Source organism: Mercenaria mercenaria, chromosome 2 (genome assembly GCF_021730395.1).
Source record: "Mercenaria mercenaria strain notata chromosome 2, MADL_Memer_1, whole genome shotgun sequence".
In the NCBI taxonomy this organism is placed as follows: domain Eukaryota; kingdom Metazoa; phylum Mollusca; class Bivalvia; order Venerida; family Veneridae; genus Mercenaria; species Mercenaria mercenaria.
Window position 1 is genome coordinate 38,750,511 of NC_069362.1, and position 24,282 is coordinate 38,774,792.

The window sequence follows — 24,282 nt, forward strand, 5'->3', positions numbered from 1 at the left end:
TGTATATGTGCTGGTTATTTTTCTTCTAGCTGCTAGAGGCACATGGTTTGGAAAGGTATGAAGTCTCGAACTTTGCTAAACAGGTACGATGTTTTTGAAAACAAAATAGAATAACATTTGTGTGATTACAGCTGTGCAAAAGGCAATATAGGTACTAGACATTTGATTCTGTTAAGGTAAAATGTTATATTTCAAATTTAGATATTTTAATGTATTATAAGCTGTAATCTGCAAATTAAAACCTTTTTTATTTTCAAATACACGGTAATGTTTGTTACATTTTCTGATTCTTTGAGATCATGAAATTCATCAATTTACTTTTTAAATAGAGCCCCCCTTTAGCTGCTACCTCATGTCTTGTTTTTAATGCCCAAGAGCAATTACTGATTGAACTGTCAGTACTATAGTTCTCTGTCTGTCTGTAGGAACAAGATTGCCTGAAGTCCACATTAATGATTTAGTTGATACTCAAACCTAACATTTATTTTATTTATTTTGTTGTGTTAAACGTCGCATCAACACATTTATTGGTCATATGGCGACTTTCCAGCTTTGATGGTGGAGGAAGACCCCAAGTGCCCCTCCGTGCATTATTTCATCAGGAGCGGGCACCTGGGTAGAACCACCGACTTTCCGTAAGCTGGCTGGATGGCTTCCACACATGAAGAATTCAACGCCCCGAGTGAGGCTCGAACCCACATCGACAAGCCTTGTGGCAAGACCTACAAACTGACCTATATATAGATGACCTTGATCCTCAAATGGCCTTCACCTTAAAACTTAAAACCTTTATAGAGAATATTTTTTGTCCTACAGTCCACATAAATGTCGAATTTATTACGTACTCACACTGAACAAACCTTGTAGAGGGACACTTACAAACTGACCTAAATAAAAATGACCTTGACCTTCATCCATCAGTATGAACCAGATTTCATATATAGCCCAAATTAATGACATACTTTAGTTTATACTCACACTCCACTATTCTTTTGGAAAGACCTTCAAATTTATCTATATATAAATAACATTGTATATAAATGACCTTGACCCTAAAATGACCTATATCTTCAAACTTTAAACATTAATAACATTTTATTACTTATGCCCCCATATATGACCCAATTTAGTTTGTACTCTCACTAAGTAAACCTTTAGGCAAGACCTAGAACTGAATTATTTATAAATGACCTTGAACTTTATCTGCTCTTCACCTTCAAACTAAAAACCTGAATAAACGATATTTTTAGACCTAGAGCCCACTTAAATGACACAATTTAGTTCATACAGCTCTCAAACCATTTAGCAAGATCTATAAATTGACCTATATATAGATGACCTTGACCTCCGTCTGGTCTTTACCTCAAACTTAAAACTTCAAAAAATATGGTTATATGCCTGAGGGCATGATTTTGCATTTTAAAAACACAGCTCTTTGTTTATTACCCCATATGTCTCAAACTCAGTTTACTGTCATTTTTCTTAGTGCATTCTGTGCTTCTAAAGGATCTCCTTATTGATTTATTCATATGCAAGGTAGACTGAATATTTTACTCTGTGTGTAATTATTATTGATTTGACGTATTTAAAATACATAAATATTTATAAGCATTCTTTAAATAAGAGTCTTTACTCCAGGGATCAGAAAGTAAACACAACCAAGCATACTGGCAGGGCTCACAATATATTGGTGTTGGACCAGGTGAGTTATTTTTCTCGCAGTCAGAACAACCAAGCATACTGGCAGGGCACGCAATATATAGGTGTTGGACCAGGTGAGTTATTTTTCTCGCTGTCAGAACAACCAAGCATACTGGCAGGGCACGCAATATATAGGTGTTGGACCAGGTGAGTTATTTTTCTCGCTGTCAGAACAACCAAGCATACTGGCAGGGCACGCAATATATAGGTGTTGGACCAGGTGAGTTATTTTTCTTGAAGTCAGAACAACCAAGCATACTGGCAGGGCACGCAATATATAGGTATATAGGTGTTGGACCAGGTGAGTTATTTTTCTCGCAGTCAATACAGCCAAGCATACTGACAGGACTCGCAATATATAGGTTTTTGACCACTGTCAGAGTTTACAGTATAAAGTGTTGGAGCAGGTGAGTTTTTTCTCACAGTCAACAGACCCAGGCATACTGTAAGAGTTTACAGTATAGGTGTTCGACCAGGTGAGTTTTTCTCATAGTCAACACAACCATGCATACCTTCAGAGTTTATTGTAGACAGGTGTTGGACCAGGGGAGGTTTATTGTACCCCCCGACAACAAAGTTGTAAGGGGGGGTATACTGGTTTCAGGTTGTCCGTCTGTCCGTAGATACAATCTTATGCGCACCATCTCTCCTCATCCCCTTGACACAATTTAATGAAACTTCACACAAGTGATCACTAACAACAGTAGTTGTGCATGGGGCATGTTAGGTTTTTTTCAGAAAAATGTTTTGCAGAGTTATGGGACTTTGATTTTTGTTAGCTCACCTGTCACATAGTGACAAGGTGAGCTTTTGTGATCACCCTTCGTCCGTTGTCAGTGCGTCCGTGCGTGCGTCAACAATTTCTTGTCTGCACGATAGTGGTTTCATTATTGATTTTATTTTAACCAAACTTGCACACAACTTGTATCACCATAAGATCTTGGTTCCTTTCTTGAACTGGCCAGATCCCATTATGGGTTCCAGAGTTATGGCCCCTGAAAGGGCCAAAAATAGCTATTTTGACCTTGTCTGCACAATAGCAGCTTCATTTATGATTTGATTTTAACCAAACTTGCACAAAACTTGTGTCACCATAAGATCTTGGTTCCTTTCTTGAACTAGCCAGATCCCTTTATGGGTTTCAGAGTTATGGCCCCTGAAAGGGCCAGAATTAGCTATTTTGACCTTGTCTGCACAATAGCAGCTTCATTTATGATTTTATTTTAACCAAACTTGCACACAACTTGTATCACCATAAGATCTTGATTCCTTTCTTGAACTGGCGAGATTCCGTTATGGGTTCCAGAGTTATGGCCCCTGAAAGGGCCAGAATTAACTATTTTGACCTTGTCTGCACAATAGCAGCTTCATTTATGATTTGAATTTAATCAAACTTGCACAAAACTTGTGTCACCATAAGATCTTGGTTCCTTTCTTGAACCGGCCAGATCCCATAATGGGGTCCAGAGTTATGGCCCCTGAAAGGGCCAAAATTAGCTATTTTGACCTTGTCTGTACAATAGCAGCTTCATTTATGATTTGATTTTAACCAAACTTGCACACAACTTGTATCACCACAAGATCTTGCTTCCTTTCTTGAACTGGCCAGATTCCATCTTGGGTTCAAGAGTTATGGCCCCTTAAAGGTCCAAAATCGGCTATTTTGGCTTTTGCAGCCATATAGAGACTTCATTTATGGTTTTATTTGATACAAACTTCCAAAATATCTTCAACAACAATAAATCTTGGATTCCATGACAAATCAGATCCAATTGTAGGTTCCAAAGTTATTTTATATCTGAATACCTCCCCTGATTGTAATCAAAATGGATTTATATCAGTTAGTACTTATAGGACTTATTTGAAATTTCATTATTGTCATTAGTTGGACTGAGCCAATCAGGGTAGATAACTATGGACTGATTTTATGTCAAATTACCTCCCTTTATTTCAAATTAAAATGGGTATATCTCCATACCTAATGAAGATACTTATCTGAAATTTCATTTATTTTAGGACTTCTCAAGGAAATAACTAGCAACATTATATAAGCGATAATACTTTATTCCAGGTCAACACTTCAACATACAAACAAGTTACACCAAAGGGTATTGAACAAAATTGTATATCAATCATATTAATAAGTGGCAGAAAAGGCCGCATGATATCAGGCCAACTGACTGACGAGCAAGCAAGCGCATGTTTTCAATAAATTGATTAAAATAGCAACTGCAGACTGCGGACTTGTGAAACTAGGAATTACGCTACGTAGTAATGGGCAAAACCTAGTTCACACTGTAAACTGACCTATCCGTTAACTGACATAGCGGTAACACACTTTAAATCGACACAGCTGTTAACACACTATAACCGACCTAGCGGTTAATACACTTTAACCGACCTAGCGGTTAACACACTTTAACCGACCTAGCGGTTAACACTTTAAACCGACCTAGCGGTTAACACACTTTAAACCGACCTAGCGGTTAACACACTTTAACCGACCTAGCGGTTAACACACTTTAACCGACCTAGCGGTTAACACAATTTAACTGACCTAGCGGTTAACACACTAAAGTGTTAACAGAGCTAGCTGTTAGTATCACTTTAACAACAGACAAGCAACCAATGGTTCGATATACTGTCAACCGACCTAGCAGAATACATCACAACAACAACAACATACAACCGTAGAAAAAGTTGTCACACTTAAAACTGCCATAGTAGCATACATCTCTCCTGCTATGAAACTAACCCGTGTGTTGTAACATTATCCCCGTTTAGTTGTATTATGACAATAACATACACCTTATTAACAAAAATGTTAATCGGATTTAGGCAAAAGCAGTTAGGATAATTTAAGGGTGTAGACGACAACCCAAAATACCTAAGGAGCATTGTGACCATAGTCACCCATAGTACAGCAAGTTGAAATCTACAAGATCTCAATTATCACTGCAAAAACTGCCTTATCCACTCAAATGTTTGATTTAGGTAAATTAACTCCTGGCAAATTTAGCATGTAGACGCCAAAACTTAAACTACTTAAGGAGCATTGTGACCACAGCCACCCAAGTTACCAAGGACAAGGAGCATTGCGACTGTAGTCACCCGTAGTATACTAAAGTTAAAATCTACAAGATTCAACGTATCAATGAGATGAATTTAGGCTTGAATTGGATAAGTGATGGTAAATACACATGCTTACTCGATGTCAGTTGGAGATCCTTATCAGTGCGACAGAATCCTAAATTAATGTATATAATAGTTGACTTAATCTTAAAAGTTAAATCATTGCATTTATCTTTTCATTTTCTACTCAATACATTCAGAGGTAACAACAGAATCATAAGAAATAATGTTTCCAATTATATATAGAACTGAAACTTCGTAAAACATTTTTCCAGGAAAAGGATAAATATCAGAATGATTTCATATTCAAATCAGTAACTTTTTTTTTTTTTTTTATAAAGTAGAATAGCGTATTTGGCTAAAGCCAGTCTAACATGGTCCTAAAACATAAATATGTAAAAGTCCATCCAAAATATGTAACATAGACGGTAATGTGAATGACATGAATCAGAATAACTTATTATGAACAAGTTAGTTCTTCGTGGCATAAACAGTAAATAGTGCAATGAACAGAGATTAAGCAAAATAAAATCATGTACAAGTTTTATTTGTAATCCGCGCACCAAAACCCTAAAAACTCTTTGAGAGAAAAGTACGGGAAAGCGTTGGATTACATGACCTGGCTGACTATGCAATTTATATAACATATAAAAGTACATCAGTTGAATTTAGGAAACATTGATTGCTCAAAGTTCATACTGCCCAAATTCATTGCACTATTTATGCAACTTTCAACATGTAAAAACAAAATATGGCTAATTCACACAATATAATCAGTATCATTGCAACTGGACATCCCCGAAATGAAGCATGGAATAATATTGTCACTGCTGAAAAAGTATTTTATGTTTATGTGAAGACCATTACTGAGACATCCCTTGATTAATTGTTCTTCGATATTAAGGAGCTGACCGCTTCTTGGTTTCCATTTGCGTAAGTCTATTGATAAAACTACATTTGAACAAACATCTTTCCAGTCTCGGCTTAATTACTTATATTACATATATTAGTGTTTTCTGTTACACATGTTAGTGTTACAAGTTATTAAAACACTTTTGCAAACAATAAGTAATACATATTACTATAAGAGAGTATATTTATATTTCTCCTCTTGCTATTGTAATATTGTCATCTTACTCACTGTCCTGTCATGACATACTAAGCTAATGTCCTGGTAAGTGCCACGCAGCTGATATTTTTTGAACAATTCCTTTTGTATGTCTCCTAGTTTTGTTACAGGCAATTACTGTTTGTTTGTGACAAGGCCTGTCCCAATAGACAAGGTGTGTCTAATTTGTATATAAGTTTTAGGATTCCAGCATTTGTGAATTTTCCTGCTTTGTGATGGATCAAATGGAAAGTTCATGTTAAAACAATTATTGTGACATTTGTAGCTGTTATTAATTAAAGTCATTCTAGTTTCTAAACTTGTTGCTTTCAAGTTTCTATTCCACATTCCCAGAGGCTCTGGATAAATTTGATTTATACAATCCACTTGACTAGCTAAGTAATTTAGCTTGTATGTATATCCGTGTTAAACAGGCATCACGTAATGGTTTTAAATATTGTTTGTACTCCTTCCATTTGTGCTTGGTATACCATTTGTGCTTGATATATTGTCCATTTTTATTTACTGACTGTTCACAACTTTCCTTCCTTACTGCATAAACAGCCTGAAAATATATAAAACTCCACCGGCAGTATACTGCAAAATACATGGATATTAAACACTGTAAATAACAAAATATGTCACCATACACGTACCAGCTACTCTACTAAAAACAAACTTGTTAAACTGATCTCGAATAATTTAAACTATGCTCCATACTATACAGAGACATGTAACTGCCAAACACCTGCAATCCCGAACCATTTAAAACAGATCAATTTTGCATCTTTTTTTTTTTTTTTTATATATATATATATATAATATTATAGGTTGCAAATGGTGACCTACTAGATATTCACTGACATGTACTACTAACAATATGGCAAGTAAATGGCATGGCACCTAAATGGGAGTGGTGGGTGGGATTTTGAAACCATTTCATTTTCTGTTGGTTGTACACATGCCGACTATTGACTGACCAGTGGTCACACGCTAATGATTACTGGATACGGAAAATGCCGAGTGTATCCAAATACCAAATTTAATTTGGTAACCTTGGATACACACCAAGCTTGATGCGCCAAAATAAATGTTATTATTTAATATTAATAAAATAATAAGTCTTATTTTAGGACTTCTCAAGGAAATAACTAGCAACATTATATAAGCGATAATACTTTATTCCAGGTCAACACTTCAACATACAAACAAGTTACACCAAAGGGTATTGAACAAAATTGTATATCAATCATATTAATAAGTGGCAGAAAAGGCCGCATGATATCAGGCCCACTGACTGACGAGCAAGCAAGCGCATGTTTTCAATAAATTGATTAAAATAGCAACTGCAGACTGCGGACTTGTGAAACTAGGAATTACGCTACGTAGTAATGGGCAAAACCTAGTTCACACTGTAAACTGACCTATCCGTTAACCGACATAGCGGTAACACACTTTAAATCGACACAGCTGTTAACACACTATAACCGACCTAGCGGTTAATACACTTTAACCGACCTAGCGGTTAACACACTTTAACCGACCTAGCGGTTAACACACTTTAAACCGACCTAGCGGTTAACACACTTTAAACCGACCTAGCGGTTAACACACTTTAACCGACCTAGCGGTTAACACAATTTAACTGACCTAGCGGTTAACACACTAAAGTGTTAACAGAGCTAGCTGTTAGTATCACTTTAACAACAGACAAGCAACCAATGGTTCGATATACTGTCAACCGACCTAGCAGAATACATCACAACAACAACAACATACAACCACCAAAAGATTGTAACATTAAATCTGACCTATATTCTACAAGAGCATGCGCCTGCCTGCTCGCCCAGTCATAGAATTTTCCGCCACAATAAATTTGAAAAATTTATTCCCCCAAAATTCTAATGACCTACTACAAACCTAATCAAAGTTGTCTTAGAAACTTGCAGCCTTTGACAACTTCTGTTTATTTCAAAATTAATGATGATGACTATGACATCTTTTATGCTGCTTTATCAGGCTCTTGCCTTCAGGACAGAGTCAGCTATGTTGCCCCATTACTTGATCCTGTACTAACTGTATTCATACTGAATCAGTGATACCCATTTTTTTTTTATTATTATTATTATTATTAATGATACTTATGGATGTTCTAACCTACATAATGACAAAATATAAATTGTCTAATGCACAAATTAGGCCTTGAATGATATTTCGTGCGCTCTATTTCTGATGTAAATTTTGTGTTATTGTTTCTTTTTCATACAGTTAAATTTTTCATAAAAACAGTTAAAATTAAAGTAAAGCAATGTTTCAATAATTTCTTTTAATTAAAGCCCTTTAATCACATCCAATTTATATATTTACCATTAATGGTGAAACAGTTTCTGTTTCAATTGTAACACAATAATGTGGAATTCAAGCTCCGACCTGCCACTACTACAAAATTTATATTATAATCATCGCCCTATTTATTTTTATTTTTTCAATTTATTTTTAAACCAAACTGAATCATGGAAGATTTTTTTTTGCTGTTGTTGTTTTCTTTTTGTTGTTTATAAATTATAGACTCATCGCATAAAAGACAAATTGAAAATATCAAAAACAGACAAGACTGTTTGTCATGCAAATTCGCAAGATTGTCACACTTAAAACATTCACATAACAAACCTTACTCTGAGAATAATACTTTTGTTTAGTTACTAACATTTCTTATTATTGTACGCTAGATTATTTGTGACTGCCAACCTAAATATGTATGTATATTAAATGCTAAAATTGTTTTTAATTGCTTAACTATAATCTGTTTTGGGATTTTATATGTTTGCAACATTGGACTAATGAATTTACGGTTTCCTCCATATCCCTTAAATTTACCTGTTTCAGAACATTATATATTATTTAAGCTGCGATCATGAGACCACAGGCACAGGGACCAGTTCTTTGCCCAATCATCCCCATTAAATGTGAATCAGGCTTAAAAGTTTGCAGGTGAAACACATTAATTTTGCCTGTAATAGTACCATTGTCTTGCAGTATAAAACTTGGTGTTGGTACCATATTAAATACAGAAATTTGTAATACATAAGTTAGAAGTTGAGCATTTTCGCACTATAATAAAAATTGAACAGACTTTTTACAATATGTGGTTATGCAGAGTGTATTTCCTTAATAAGCAAATTTGTTATTATTCAGTTATCCTGCTTATATAGAGTGTAGAAGTGCAGTTATACTGAAGCTAATTTGTAACATGACAAAGTAAATAGAAACTGAACTGGGTGACTGCATGATTAAACCATGCCATCCAATTTAGCAGACATAATATTGTAGTGCCCCAGCCCCGGTCACTGTACTTTACTTGGGTTAGGGTAAAAAGAATGTTAAATGTAAACAGACCAAGGGCAAGGGGACTACAGTCAGGGGACTGAGTCCACCAATTTAAATACTACAAGGTTATTCATTGTTCAGGGATAAGCAATATGTTGACTAAACTAGGGTCTGGTCGCGACCCTATAGGCTGGTAGCGCCCAAGACAAGGCTGGTAGCGCCCAAGTTAAAAGGCTGGTAGCGCCCGAGTTCAAATTTATTTCAAAGTTTAAAATAAACTAATGACAACGTTCCTTTCGGCTTCAAACAACTTTTATTTATGGGAAGCCTTAACAATAACTATTAATTATAACTGAATAAAATAATCAGTAATGAAAATATCAGGCAAAAGTCGTGTAGCAGGCGGACCGAGAACCAACTCTAAAATTACAGAGTTTTCTAAGAGAAAAACAGCCAACTGCTAATAAATATATCTGTATAATTTAATGATAATAAGTACCGTGCAGTTTCAAAGTATGAATAATTCGTATAGGTTTCAGAAGTGTAAATAAAAAAAAATGTCTAAGAACAAACTGACAAACAGCCTTTCTATACGAGAGACGGAGGCAAAGTGATGATTCTAGCGTTCTAATAATTAACCTTTGTGGTATGCATGGTATGCAAATGAGGATGAATACCAGAATCTAAATTAGTCTGAATAAGGTCAAAGTCGGAAATACCCGGACAGGTCCGTAACCGAGTTGATGCTACGAACTTACTTCGGCCGACCATGACGTCATTCGGGATACGAACATTTCCTTATATGCAAAGAAGGCGGAGCTTAACCTCTAAACTAGTGTAAACAAACAAAGTCGGACAGAAATAAATAATAAAACAATATAGAACGCTACGAATCAACACTACATGCCAAGTATTAAATATCAAATACCTGACAATAAAAGTTAACTATTTCTGCAGAATATGAAGCGATTTCAGTCCGCTTGTACGAGATTTTAGTCACTCGGTGCATACGTACAAAAATCCAAGATGGCTGACAACTGTCAAAATTTCAACTGACAAAAACTTTTATCAAGTTTTACAAAGTCAACAATGGACATTACATGAAAACATCGATTTAATTTAATACAGCAGGTGATTGTTGATTGAACTGTTGAATAACTCAGGCTGACATTGCGTACTTTTATAGAGAATCCCTGTGAAAGCTAGAATTACAGTTTCACTAACTGACACCACCCATGACATAAGTAGAGTTCTAACATTTTGAAATGTAATTTAGTAAACAACAATTTAACAATGCGACTGGTTATCAGTCAATGTCTGGAAATGTTACAGAACAATGAACTGTGATTAAAAAGTAGCTGAAAGATAGCCTAACAATTTAACATCAAAAAATAAAAAACTACCGATAGGCCGTAAAAACAATGCAAAACAATTGCATCAAAACAAGGTCGTGAGGCATCATGCCTCACATTACCCTCCCTACTGACAAAATTTCGTCCTCGAAATTGAAAAAACTACAGCCTTTGACACAAAGTACAACAATAATAATTACTTTACAACAACAATGATGAGAATCATAATAATTAACAACATGCATTAAGTACAATTAACATGTGTATGCACCCGGTAATCTACAGACATAGCAATATAATCATTTACATTGAACAATATGGTTCGAATCTTTGTACTGCCATTACAAAGTACTGTTTCAATAACTTTAATACATTTGCACTATAATTACTTTTAGACAGAAGGTAGAACACACATGCACAGATTGCATTTACATATTTCCCAATAATTAATTCTCAAATATGTAATCAATTCAATAAAATTTCATAGATGCTACATTTATGCTATGCATTTAAAAAAATTCACATGTACCATGAACAACATTTATAAATACTGAAATAATTTATACAGACACCTGAATTCGGACCTATAACCAACACTGCATCTGGATTTTAGGCAGTACCATACTTAATAATAAACAATATTTCGGACAAGTACATAAGAGTTTGCCTGAGCAACAATTAAGCAATTGTGTCCTTTAAGTAATACAATGTATAACAAGAATAACAGAGTACTTAACAATAAATAACATTGTAACAGTAGTTTATTCCAGGGCTCAGTAATATTCAATAGTTAAACTTGAAATGTACCAAATACTTTAAACAGAATGTTCAAAATTTATCAAATGATTACTTGTAACCACTGACTGACAATAGTGCTAAAAGGCATGACAAAGTTGAAAATCTACTTTCACTTATACAATTTAAAATACCAAAGATATACCTATGACTTATTATATCAGAGGTAAACATTACAAAACACTTTACCTTTAATCTACTGTTACTGTACGGATACCAAAATATTACAAAAAAATTGTGGTAATAATAGCATTTTACGAAAACGACTAGTTTACTATTTAAAGCTTAAAACCCTATTAAAATGTCACAAAGAGTAGCCCAGACCAAAATATTACACTTAAAATTTTTCTGACAGACAGTATTATTAAATAATTACAAAATGTGAAATTTCCTCACAAAAGGGGGCCTATGATGGGATCTTCCTGCGGGGTTGTCGACTAATCTACCTCTGGTGTATCTTCAAGCGGTCCATACAGTATTCCTCAGGGGGTCAGAGTTCTTATTGGAACCTTAGAAAAAGCATCTCGGTAACAATTATCAACAGATCACCTTCCAGAGCTCTTGGTTGGTCATCTGTAACTTCACTCTTATTCTTTCCTGTATAACCATTCCGTTCTCTCTCATGCAAACTCTGAATACATTTAAGGTAAGGTTGACTGACAATCCCATGCATTGATTTGATTCTTATTCTGTCTCTGTCACTATCATCTTTGACTTGGAATTAAAATGTTTAAGATTGTTGGATTTGCCTCCCTTAGTCCATTTATAAAATTTATAGGGTTTAAGGTCGATGGAATGATCTCCCTTGGTCTATCACTTGATCCTTAGTTCTGTGGTCTAGGTATAGGTGCTATGTATGCTGACAATTCCCTTCCAACATCTCTCTTCCTAGGTAAAAAAGCATTGAAGTCTGCATCAACACGAGTATCACGGGGACCAAGGAGCCGTTCTGTACTGGCCCCTACAGCAACTCGACTCCTCACACCCTGATATCCCGTCAAAGGTTCATCCAGCAGGCCAGACTCTGACTACCCGTCAGAGTAAAAAAAAAATCCCTTTTTCCAATCCCCTACCAGTATATCCCCAGGTACCTGACACCGGTCTATAATACCATCGGCCAAGGTCCTATCCGCGTATAAAGGAACTGATCCACAATAATAATCATAAGTACAAAAATCCCTGTTTTCCCCCCATCCCCCCAATACCATATCAGTTCCACCTTGCAAGGCTTTGTTCCTGACCCCCGGGGCCCTGGCTTCTCCACTGGATATGATGCAGTACTTGCCAGGATGGATAAAACCCTGGTCTTCTGAAACTCGGTCCTCCCCTGAGCGCCTGCGCCAGGTCACCTCACCGGAAGGCGTGCCAAATACCACCGGCTGACTGCCAGCTGGTACCAAGTTGTTTTCATACAAATCACCACCGTCCATTGACTGTAACTTCGACCTTGACGTTGCCTCCGTCTCACGGGCGATTGACAGTGTACTGGTGGTGGTAGAAATCTGGGTAGATAAGGTATATCTGGTTAGGTTTTAAACGTAGGTACTTGGTTGGTAATCATGGTCTATGTCATGCTGTGCTTCAGTGGATGGTATATCACCTGGGTCCATGGTAACTTCCCTAATGGTCTCCATCATGGACTGTAACTAAATTTGTTTTATTTAAACAACACACACACACACACACACAAACACACACACACACAAAATATGTATATTTACTCTTACTAGTCCAGTAAATATAAAATATTTACAGAATTTAAATATTCAAGGTTTTGGCACTTAATTATATCAATAATTAATAGGTACAAAATGTTTTGCATGAATTAATCAAGTTTAACACTGTTCTTTAAAGCTAACTTGGTAACAGTTAGCAATTTAACTGTCTCTAAGGAACTGGTTTTCCACAGCCTGGAAACAGCTGTTTCACATCTAGGTCAGGAATGGTACAAGTTACTAGTATTCAATGAAATTATATTTGTTACCTAAGCCTGGAAGCGGCTTTAGCGCTATACCCTGACCTGGTATCGGTCACAATACAAGCCTAGAGACGGCTACAGTATTCAACAGAATGGTTGTCTAGATATTTAATAAGCGGCAGGGCACGGCTCTATGAAATGTACCAAGAACAAGGCACACCAAGCTCAACGCGCCAACAAAACAACTTTTAGATACACAAAAACAAAATCTTACCAAAGTCTGGTAACGACTTTACCAAAAGTAAGGTCTGGTAATGACCCTTACAAAGTCTGGAGGCGACTTTCACAACAAAACAAGTCACTGGTGGTTATACTAGCTTTGTACTAAATTTTTAACAAAGTCTATACTACTCCTGATCTACTGATTTTTTTTTTTTACTCACCAAGGCTTGGAAACAGCTATTACATTAAACCTGGACTGAAATCTAAATTTTATATTAGATTAAACATGTACAATATTTTATATATATAAAAAAAATAATAAGGCTGCAGTTTCCACAATTAAATCAGCACTGCTAAAGAACAGCTCTGACTTCGGTTAAATCAAGTCCTCGACTCCTCGGTATACTGGGGTAGTTTAACAATTGATACACCATCACTGTAGTAAATATCTAGGTCAAGTTCACAAATGTTTACAAATGTCACACTCGCTTATCGATCGATACTGGCAGTAAATAAGGTCATTGGTTATGCTGATGTGTGGTTCTGTATCCTGCTAAGCTGCATTCTTTCTGACTGAGAAAATATTATGTGCTCGCTGTCAACAACTTCTAAATGGTAGCGTTTTCAACAAATTTATGGAGTGTAGAGTTCGTATCACTGGATCCGAAATGAAGAACGGATCCCACCGCTGCTTACCAAATTCTGTAGTGCCCCCGCCCCGGTCACTGTACTTTACTTGGGTTAGGGTAAAAAGAATGTTAAATGTAAACAGACCAAGGGCAAGGGGACTACAGTCAGGGGACTGAGTCCACCAATTTAAATACTACAAGGTTATTCATTGTTCAGGGATAAGCAATATGTTGACTAAACTAGGGTCTGGTCGCGACCCTATAGGCTGGTAGCGCCCAAGACAAGGCTGGTAGCGCCCAAGTTAAAAGGCTGGTAGCGCCCGAGTTCAAATTTATTTCAAAGTTTAAAATAAACTAATGACAACGTTCCTTTCGGCTTCAAACAACTTTTATTTATGGGAAGCCTTAACAATAACTATTAATTATAACTGAATAAAATAATCAGTAATGAAAATATCAGGCAAAAGTCGTGTAGCAGGCGGACCGAGAACCAACTCTAAAATTACAGAGTTTTCTAAGAGAAAAACAGCCAACTGCTAATAAATATATCTGTATAATTTAATGATAATAAGTACCGTGCAGTTTCAAAGTATGAATAATTCGTATAGGTTTCAGAAGTGTAAATAAAAAAAAATGTCTAAGAACAAACTGACAAACAGCCTTTCTATACGAGAGACGGAGGCAAAGTGATGATTCTAGCGTTCTAATAATTAACCTTTGTGGTATGCAATGGTATGCAAATGAGGATGAATACCAGAATCTAAATTAGTCTGAATAAGGTCAAAGTCGGAAATACCCGGACAGGTCCGTAACCGAGTTGATGCTACGAACTTACTTCGGCCGACCATGACGTCATTCGGGATACGAACATTTCCTTATATGCAAATAAGGCGGAGCTTAACCTCTAAACTATTGTAAACAAACAAAGTCGGACAGAAATAAATAATAAAACAATATAGAACGCTACGAATCAACACTACATGCCAAGTATTAAATATCAAATACTTGACAATAAAAGTTAACTATTTCTGCAGAATATGAAACGATTTCAGTCCGCTTGTACGAGATTTTAGTCACCCGGTGCATACGTACAAAAATCCAAGATGGCTGACAACTGTCAAAATTTCAACTGACAAAAACTTTTATCAAGTTTTACAAAGTCAACAATGGACATTACATGAAAACATCGATTTAATTTAATACAGCAGGTGATTGTTGATTGAACTGTTGAATAACTCAGGCTGACATTGCGTACTTTTATAGAGAATCCCTGTGAAAGCTAGAATTACAGTTTCACTAACTGACACCACCCATGACATAAGTAGAGTTCTAACATTTTGAAATGTAATTTAGTAAACAACAATTTAACAATGCGACTGGTTATCAGTCAATGTCTGGAAATGTTACAGAACAATGAACTGTGATTAAAAAGTAGCTGAAAGATAGCCTGACAATTTAACATCAAAAAATAAAAAACTACCGATAGGCCGTAAAAACAATGCAAAACAATTGCATCAAAACAAGGTCGTGAGGCATCATGCCTCACAATATTATATGCTAGATGTAAAAGTATCTACAAAAGAAACATTAGAACCAAGTGATCATGCTAAATATTTATTAATTAAGAGAATTAGCTTAATAACTGCCGACAAAATTACTGCCTGTACGAAATTACAATCCCTTCCTCCTATGAAGACCGATTGAAACGACTGAAGTGTACAAATACTGACCTCAAATAAAATTTATCTATATATTCAATTAACATACACAAAATTAAATTATTCAGCCATAAATTACATGGATTACTTTCAAGGCAAGTACTTAACTGCCAGATTATTGTAGTGGATAATCGTGTCGGAATGCTATGCTCATTTATAAGTTAACAAAATTGTGTAATTGATAATAATGTTGTTATATACGATATAGTCTTTGTAACTTTCCCCATGTGAAATTATATTTGTATTTATAAGCAGCTAAATTCTCCCCCAAAATTCTCTATCACTGATCTTACTAAAGGCCTAGGACATGCTAGTCCCAGTAATTGTACTCAGGCCTTGAATATTGTTATATATATATTATTATTATTTTTTTTTTTGACTGGTAAATATTCAACGTAAAATATCAGAATGTAAAATCGACCTACCCGAGGTCTCATTATTTAGACTAATAAGGACATGCAGGATGTCTATTAAATTAAAATGCAAGGCAGTAAACAAATGGTAATTAATGACATTTACCTCAGATCGTTGTGCCTTAATTCTGACCATAGACAGAGTACTGTGATAGGCGGCATTAATATCAACGATCACAAGTGTTTTGTTTCTTTATACAATGTACAGTATTTCCATACAAACATTCTTTCAGACTCTACGAGTATAAAAATAACAATTACTTAAATGAAATTAAATCCATATATTTTCCTGGCAATTACCCTATTACGTAAGTGTATTAAACCAAGTTTTTTAATACTTCTATCCTGGCCTAAACATGAGTATTGAAACCGTAGTTATCGTTCCTATGTAGTAAACAACAACAATTTCCGAGTACAAACAATTTGTAATCCATACAACAATGAATTTAGATAGACAATAGCCCGACCTGATAGGAAAACATGCCTATCTAATGATATAATCCATACCTATCCCACATAATAACAATAATCTATATTTTTCTAACAGGCATTTACCAACGAGACTTCGCGTGTTTATCTGACTAGCAAATTTTCGGATAGACATAATCGGACAGCACGACTAAAACGACAACTTAGCGCATTTCCTCGGACACGTACATTTACATTTAAGAGAATACATTTTGCCTAAGTAGTTGGTTGCACGTAGAATGATACTAATGAATGACGTGTGTCACCAATGTAATTAATTTTATTACGAGTATACGACCACCGAGAAATTATTGGTTCCCGAGAAAATACGAAACAACATTCATTATTTCTACTAGGTTACAAGTGGCACCAAACTTTTACTTCAAATGTATGTTTAATACAGCTGCAATATTCTTAACAATGTTAATGCTAGATGCCATGCCATTTTCATAAACTCAATTGTGATTTCACGAGTGCGAACAAACGAAAATTTCGAGGATAAAAATTACCTTTGAAATCCTGGTTTTCGCCGCCAATATCCATTTTTACGATAATTGACAGCATTTTGTACCAATGCCAGACCAAGCTAAGCATTCTACTTGAAGCAAAATAACGATGTTGACAGATATATTTTGAAACCATTTCATTTTCTGTTGGTTGTACACATGCCGACTATTGACTGACCAGTGGTCACACACTAATGATTACTGGATACGGAAAATGCCGAGTGTATCCAAATACCAAATTTAATTTGGTAACCTTGGATACACACCAAGCTTGATGCGCCAAAATAAATGTTATTATTTAATATTAATAAAATAATAAGTCTTATGTCAACAGATTTATTTGACAGATCCTTCTTTTGTTCACTTACAATAAATTTTTTTTAATTACTTCCCTTTTACGTTACTATAAGTAGCTTATTTTTAGTAACTTTTTTATTATTGGCCGTAGGGAAAAACCAAGACCACTTTTCTGTGGTACAATATGGATGGTACCTCCAATTGTTAGGTGTACTTTGACATATCTGTACCTTGTAAGAATTTTTTTTTTTCTTTTCGGTTAAATTTCTTCCCTTTGTTGTTACTGTCCTTTGGACTTAGATATTTTTTCTGAGGACCTTCTTGTCCTCAAGTGCAATGATAACAGGTGAGCGATATAGGGCCATCATGGCCCTCTTGTTACTATACTATATACATAGACACAATCTTGTGCGCACCATCTCTCCTCATCCCCTTGACAATTTAATGAAACTTCACACAAGTGATCAGTAACAACAGTAGTTGTGCATGGGGCATGTTAGGTTCTTTCAGAATAAAAATTTGCAGAGTTACAGGACTTTGTTTTTTGTTACTATACTATATACATAGACACAATCTTGTGCGCACCATCTCTCCTCATCCCCTTGACACAATTTAATGAAACTTCACACAAGTGATCAGTAACAACAGTAGTTGTGCATGGGGCATGTTAGGTTCTTTCAACAACAAAAATTGCAGAGTTATGAGACTTTGTTAACATACTATGTACATACAGTCTGCATACGCAATCTTGTGCGCGCCAAATCTTCCGAACCCTTGCACACAATTTAACAAAACTTCACACAAGTGATCAGTACCAACCCTAGTTGTGCATTTTGCATGTTACGTAAGTACTAAGTCTTGCACATTGAATTAAGCTTGAATATTCATTTCCATACATTTGAGCCTTCTTCAGAGAAAGTAATTCTTAATGATTCTTTGTTACAATGTAGTAACGCTTCAAAAAGGCAGCTTTGTTTCAGTGGACTACTCCAATAACTCGACTGTATTACCTTTGATATACATAAATATTAGCAGAGCTACCGGCGCCGCAAAGCGGCGCCGACAGCGTCGCATTACGGTTAGACGTATGAACAAGAAAATGAAAAGAGAGATCTAACTGTGTAGAATCTATACTATCGAGCTGAAAATTCGTGGTACTTTTTGGAATCGGTGTTGTTCGGATTTTTCCATGTGCACTATGCACATAGTAATTAATTACTAAAGATGTCAGTAGATGCTTACTGTTTACGGTTGACAAAAGCGCCTCACTTACTGCTTTGAATATTGAATAAAAATGTAAATGCGCGTTTGATAATAAAAAAGAATAGTGCTAAATACATTTTCTATGAAGAAAAAAGAAATAAAATACAATATTTTCATTTTGAAACGACTTTCGTCACGCTGCCATTACCGAACTTTATTATATATACTTATTTTTGTCCAGATGACGTCATAACTCCACAGTGGTGTAGTGGTTAGCGAGTTCGCGTTGAAAACCAGAGGTCCTGAGTTCGAACCTCACCTGGACCAGATTTTTTTTTCAATTCCTTTTTAGCTCACATAGTGACAAGGTGAGCTTTTGTGATCACCCTTCGTCCGTCGTCGGTCGTCAGTCCGTGCGTCTCGTGCGTCCGTGCGTGTGTCAACAATTTCTTGTCTGCACGATAGTGGTTTCATTAATGATTTTATTTTAACCAAACTTGCACACAACTTGTATCACCATAAGATCTCGGTTCCTTTCTTGAACTGGCCAGATCCCATTATGGGTTCCAGAGTTATGGCCCCTGAAAATGCCAAAATTAGCTATTTTGACCTTGTCTGCACAATAGCAGCTTTATTTATGATTTGATTTTTACCAAACTGCCACACAACTTGTATCACCATAAGATCTTGGTTCCTTTCTTGAACTGGCCAGATTCCATTATGGGTTCCAGAGTTATGGCCCCTGAAAGGACCAGAATTAGCTATTTTGACCTTGTCTGCACAATAGCAGCTTCATTTATGATTTTATTTTAACCAAACTTGCACACAACTTGTATCACTATAAGGTCTTGGTTCCTTTCTTGAACTGGCGAGATTCCATCATGGGTTCCAGAGTTATTGCCCCTGAAAGGGCCAGAATCAGCTATTTTGACCTTGTCTGCACAATAGCAGCTTCATTTATGATTTTGTTTTAACCAAACTTCCACACAACTTGTATCACTATAAGATCTTGGTTCCTTTCTTGAACTGGCGAGATTCCATTATGGGTTCCAGAGTTATGGCCCCTGAAAGGGCCAGAATTAACTATTTTGACCTTGTCTGCACAATAGCAGCTTCATTTATGATTTGAATTTAATCAAACTTGCACAAAACTTGTGTCGCCATAAGATCTCATTTCCTTTGTTGAACTGGCCGGACCCTATAAAGGGTTCCAGAGTTATGGCCCCTAAAAGGACAAAATTAGCTATTTTGACCTTGTCTGCACAATAGCAGCTTCATTTATGATTAGATTTTAACCAAATTTTCACACAACTTGTATCACCACAAAATCTTGGATCCTTTCTGGAACTGGCCAGATTCCTTCATGGGTTCCAGAGTTATGGCCCCTTAAAGGTCCAAATTTGGGTATTTTGGCTTTTGCAGCCATATAAAGACTTCATTTATGGTTTTATTTGATACAAACTTCCAAAATATCTTCAACAACAATAAGTCTTGGATTCCATGACAAATCAGATCCAATCGTAGGTTATTTTATATCTGATTACCTCCCCTGATTGTAATCAAACTGGATTTATATCAGTAAGTACTTATAGGACTTATTTGAAATTTCATTATTGTCATTAGTTGGACTGAGCCAATCAGGGTAGATAACTATGGACTGATTTTATGTCAAATTACCTCCCTTTATTTCAAATTAAAATTGGTATATCTTCGTAACTAATGAAGATACTGATCTGAAATTTCATTTATGTCAACAGATTTATATGGCAGATCCTTCTTTTGTTCACTTACAATAATTTTCTTTTTAATTACTTCCCTTTTACGTTACTATAAATAGCTTATTTTTAGTAACTTTTTTATTATTGGCTAAAACCGAGACCACTTTTCTGTGGTACAACATGGATGATACCTCCAATTTTTAGGTGTATTTTGACATATCTGTACCTTTTAAGAATTTTTTTTTCTTTTTGGTTAAATTTCTTCCCATTGTTGTTCCTATCCTTTGGACTTAGATATTTTTTCTGAGGACAAGAAGTGCAATGATAACAGGTGAGCGATATAGGGCCATCATGGCCCTCTTGTTTATTTCAGTTTTGTTTTTTTCATCCGTTAGCTTTAAAATCACTGACCAGAGTTTATCAAAAAAACTAAAAGTACTGGCGATGAATTATCAATAAACATCAAAAAGGTTCTTACTACCATCCCTATTCTATAGTGCTAAAAGATTATCCATAAAAAAGCCATAGAAATGTTAACTTAGAAGTTCAGTAAATAAACAGGGGTTTTCGAGAATTTCGGCAAACACTGTTTTTCTCTAGGTAAAATTCTGATCCTTAACTTTTAAAAATTGCTAGTCTTTTGGGTTTAAAACAAGCTTTGTACAGTCATGTAAATGATTGTAATTTTCCCATACCAGGCGTCTATTATAGCAGTATTTTTGACTGAAAGTTGGACACAGTCATTCTTCCTTTCAAAAAGAACCAAAATTTGACAATAATGACATTTAAAAGAATTACAATAGTCACTTCCAGGATTACGTAAATTCTAATTTCTATTAACTTTGGAATTGGAACATTAACTAGATCTAGTTACATTAAGTCCTTATTGCCAAACATTCACACGCAAAGAGACAGAATTCCTTTGGCTATTGACCTAATGAGATTCTGTTAGGTTTGAAATTTTCAAGGTTCAAGCTTTTCAATTTGAAGGAGTTATCATTTGTGACTGGTTTCCAGTATGATAATAATTTATGTAAAATTGTTGATGCAGTACGTTTTAATAAGAATAACAGAAATTATTCAAATACATTTTTTTTTCTTTATCTTGGTGCAGATGTTAATCTATAATCGAACTTTCTTTTAATTATGTACAGAATATTATTCGGGTATTTCACATGACAAGAATTAAATTTGATGCAGTCTAAAACATGCATTCAGAAATCATGAATTATCATTAATACTTATAATTTTAATAGATCTAATAGAACATAAACTTCCTAAACGAATCCATAATTCCAGACAATTCTGGAATCACTCCTTTAATTTATAAGGGGCACTGGTGATTTTTCAAGGGAGCTCTGCCTTTTAGGTAGCACCTAATTTCATATTAAGTCTTTAAATGTAGACCAGTTTTATGTGTCCATTACGGGAACATGTAAGTGGTTATGATAAGACACAATGGCTTATTATTTAATAAGACATTGTCTTCTGTTAAAGGTGCTCATGGACGTTTTATACCCGTAACTAAGCAACAGGCCAATAATGGTCAGCATGGTAGAGAAGCCAGGATACAAACCCTGGAACCAGACAACTGGATGTTTGAAGTAGAGAAGTTTGGGCATGCGACTAGAAAAATTATTTCACAGTCAACAAAAGTCAGGTATGTATGTACTTTTGTATGTATGTAATTTATCAGGTTTCATTTGCTGTATGAATTGTATATCCATTTCTAAGGAAATTATCTCTATCGTGTTCCTCAGACATTGATGATTTGAAGCATTCATAACATTTTTATTTTTATGCAGTAAATTAAATCAGATTTTGCACCTTTGTGTAATAATGTCAGGTTTTATATGTTTGCAAAATTTGATCCATCTATCCAAGTGAGTGAAGTTTGCCCTCAGAATGTTTTAATCCCTATCACTACTTTTTATGCCCCTGAAGGAAGGCATATAGTTTTTGAACCGTCTGTCGGTCTGTCCGCAATTTTCGTGTCCGGTCCATATCTTTGTCATCGATGGATGGATTTTCAAATAACTTGGCATGAATGTGTACCACAGTAAGACGACGTGTCGTGCGCAAGACCCAGGTCCGTAGCTCAAAGGTCAAGGTCACACTTAGACGTTAAAGGTAATTTTTCATGATAGTGCATTCGTGTCTGGTCCATATCTTTGTCATCCATGGATGGAATATCAAATAACTTGGCATGAATGTGTACCACAGTAAGACAACTTGTCGCGCGCAAGACCCAGGTCCGTAGCTCAAAGGTCAAGGTCACACTTAGACGTTAAAGGTCATTTTTCATGATAGTGCATTCGTGTCCGGTCCATATCTTTGTCATCCATGGATGGATTTTCAAATAACTTGGCATGAATGTGTACCACAGTAAGACGACATGTCACGCGCAAGACCCAGGTCCGTAGCTCAAAGGTCAAGGTCACACTTAGACGTTAAAGGTCATATTTCATGATAGTGCATTGATGGGCGTGTCCGGTCCATATCTTTGTCATTCATGCATGGATTTTAAAATTGTTGGGCATGAATGTGTACCACAGTAAGATGACGTGTCGCGCGCAAGACCCAGGTCCTTAGGTCAAAGGTCCTAAACTCTAACATCGGCCATAACTATTCATTCAAAGTGCCATCGGGGGCATGTGTCATCCTATGGAGACAGCTCTGGTTTTAGTCTTTTCAGATGTAGTTTATGTAATGAGGTAATCCAGATGGCTTGAAGTAAGACAGCCAGAGTTCGTATGAAGTTTCACTAGCCAGATTACCTACAGGGCACTTACTTGCCCATGCTGACTTCATGTTTATACACATAAAGATTTATTGCAAGTCACTAACATTTGACATACAACATTATTTTGTCAACCAACAAAGTGGAAGTGTTACATTATAATGCATGCTGTAACCAGAATTTCAAGCTTGCCTCTGGGAAAAATACTGAGCATTTTGGCTTGTCCTTTTGAATTTTGACTTTTGTTAGTAAGTGGTCATACCTATGTAACTCTGCCATTGGTTCTGTCTAAAAATATACCCAAAAAACTTTGGCCTACCTCTACCTGGTTGATGCTGTAGCAAGCTACAAAATGGAAATCATCTCACATATTCTGCTCAAGTTTAAAAGATGCTAATTTTTCTACAGGCTTGAAGAGCTTCTTTGCTTAGGCCTAAGGACCAGAGAGGGTGTAACCAATGTGGTAAGAAAATGCTTTGTTAGCTCACCTGTCACAAAGTGACAAGGTGAGCTTTTGTGATCGCGCGGTGTCCGCCGTCCGTCCGTCCGTAAACTTTCCCTTGAGACATCTCTAGAGGTCACATTTTTCATGGGATCTTTATGAAAATGGGTCAGAATGTTTATCTTGGTAAATTCTAGGTCAGGTTCGAAACTGGGTCACGTGCCATCAAAAACTAGGTCAGTAGGTCTAAAAATAGAAAAACCTTGTGACCTCTCTAGAGGCCATAATTTTCAATGGAACTTCATGAAAATTGGTCAGAATGTTCACCTTGATGATATCTAGGTCAAGTTTGAAACTGGGTCACGTGAGGTCAAAAACTAGGGTCAGTAGGTCTAAAAATAGAAAATCCTTGTGACCTCTCTAGAGGCCATATATTTCAGAAAAATCTTCATGAAAATTGGTCAGAATGTTCACCTTGATGATATCTAGGTCAAGTTCGAAACTGGGTCATGTGCCTTCAAAAACTAGGTCAGGAGGTCTAAAAATAGAAAAACCTTGTGACCTCTCTAGAGGCCATAATTTCATAAGATCTT

The 24,282-nt window shown here is 35.8% G+C and overlaps 1 protein-coding gene across 3 annotated transcripts in view; it reads left to right on the forward strand.

Annotated features, from left to right (window-relative positions):
- LOC123563769 (radical S-adenosyl methionine domain-containing protein 1, mitochondrial-like) overlaps window positions 1-24,282 on the forward strand; it is an 82,205-nt gene that overhangs the window by 46,433 nt on the left and 11,490 nt on the right. For all 3 annotated transcript variants that reach the window (XM_053535681.1, XM_053535676.1, XM_053535687.1), the window contains exons 10-13: window positions 30-83; window positions 1,639-1,702; window positions 22,005-22,167; window positions 23,656-23,710. In XM_053535681.1, coding sequence (XP_053391656.1) covers window positions 30-83; window positions 1,639-1,702; window positions 22,005-22,167; window positions 23,656-23,710 — 336 coding nt within the window. The remainder of the gene's footprint in view (window positions 1-29; window positions 84-1,638; window positions 1,703-22,004; window positions 22,168-23,655; window positions 23,711-24,282) is intronic.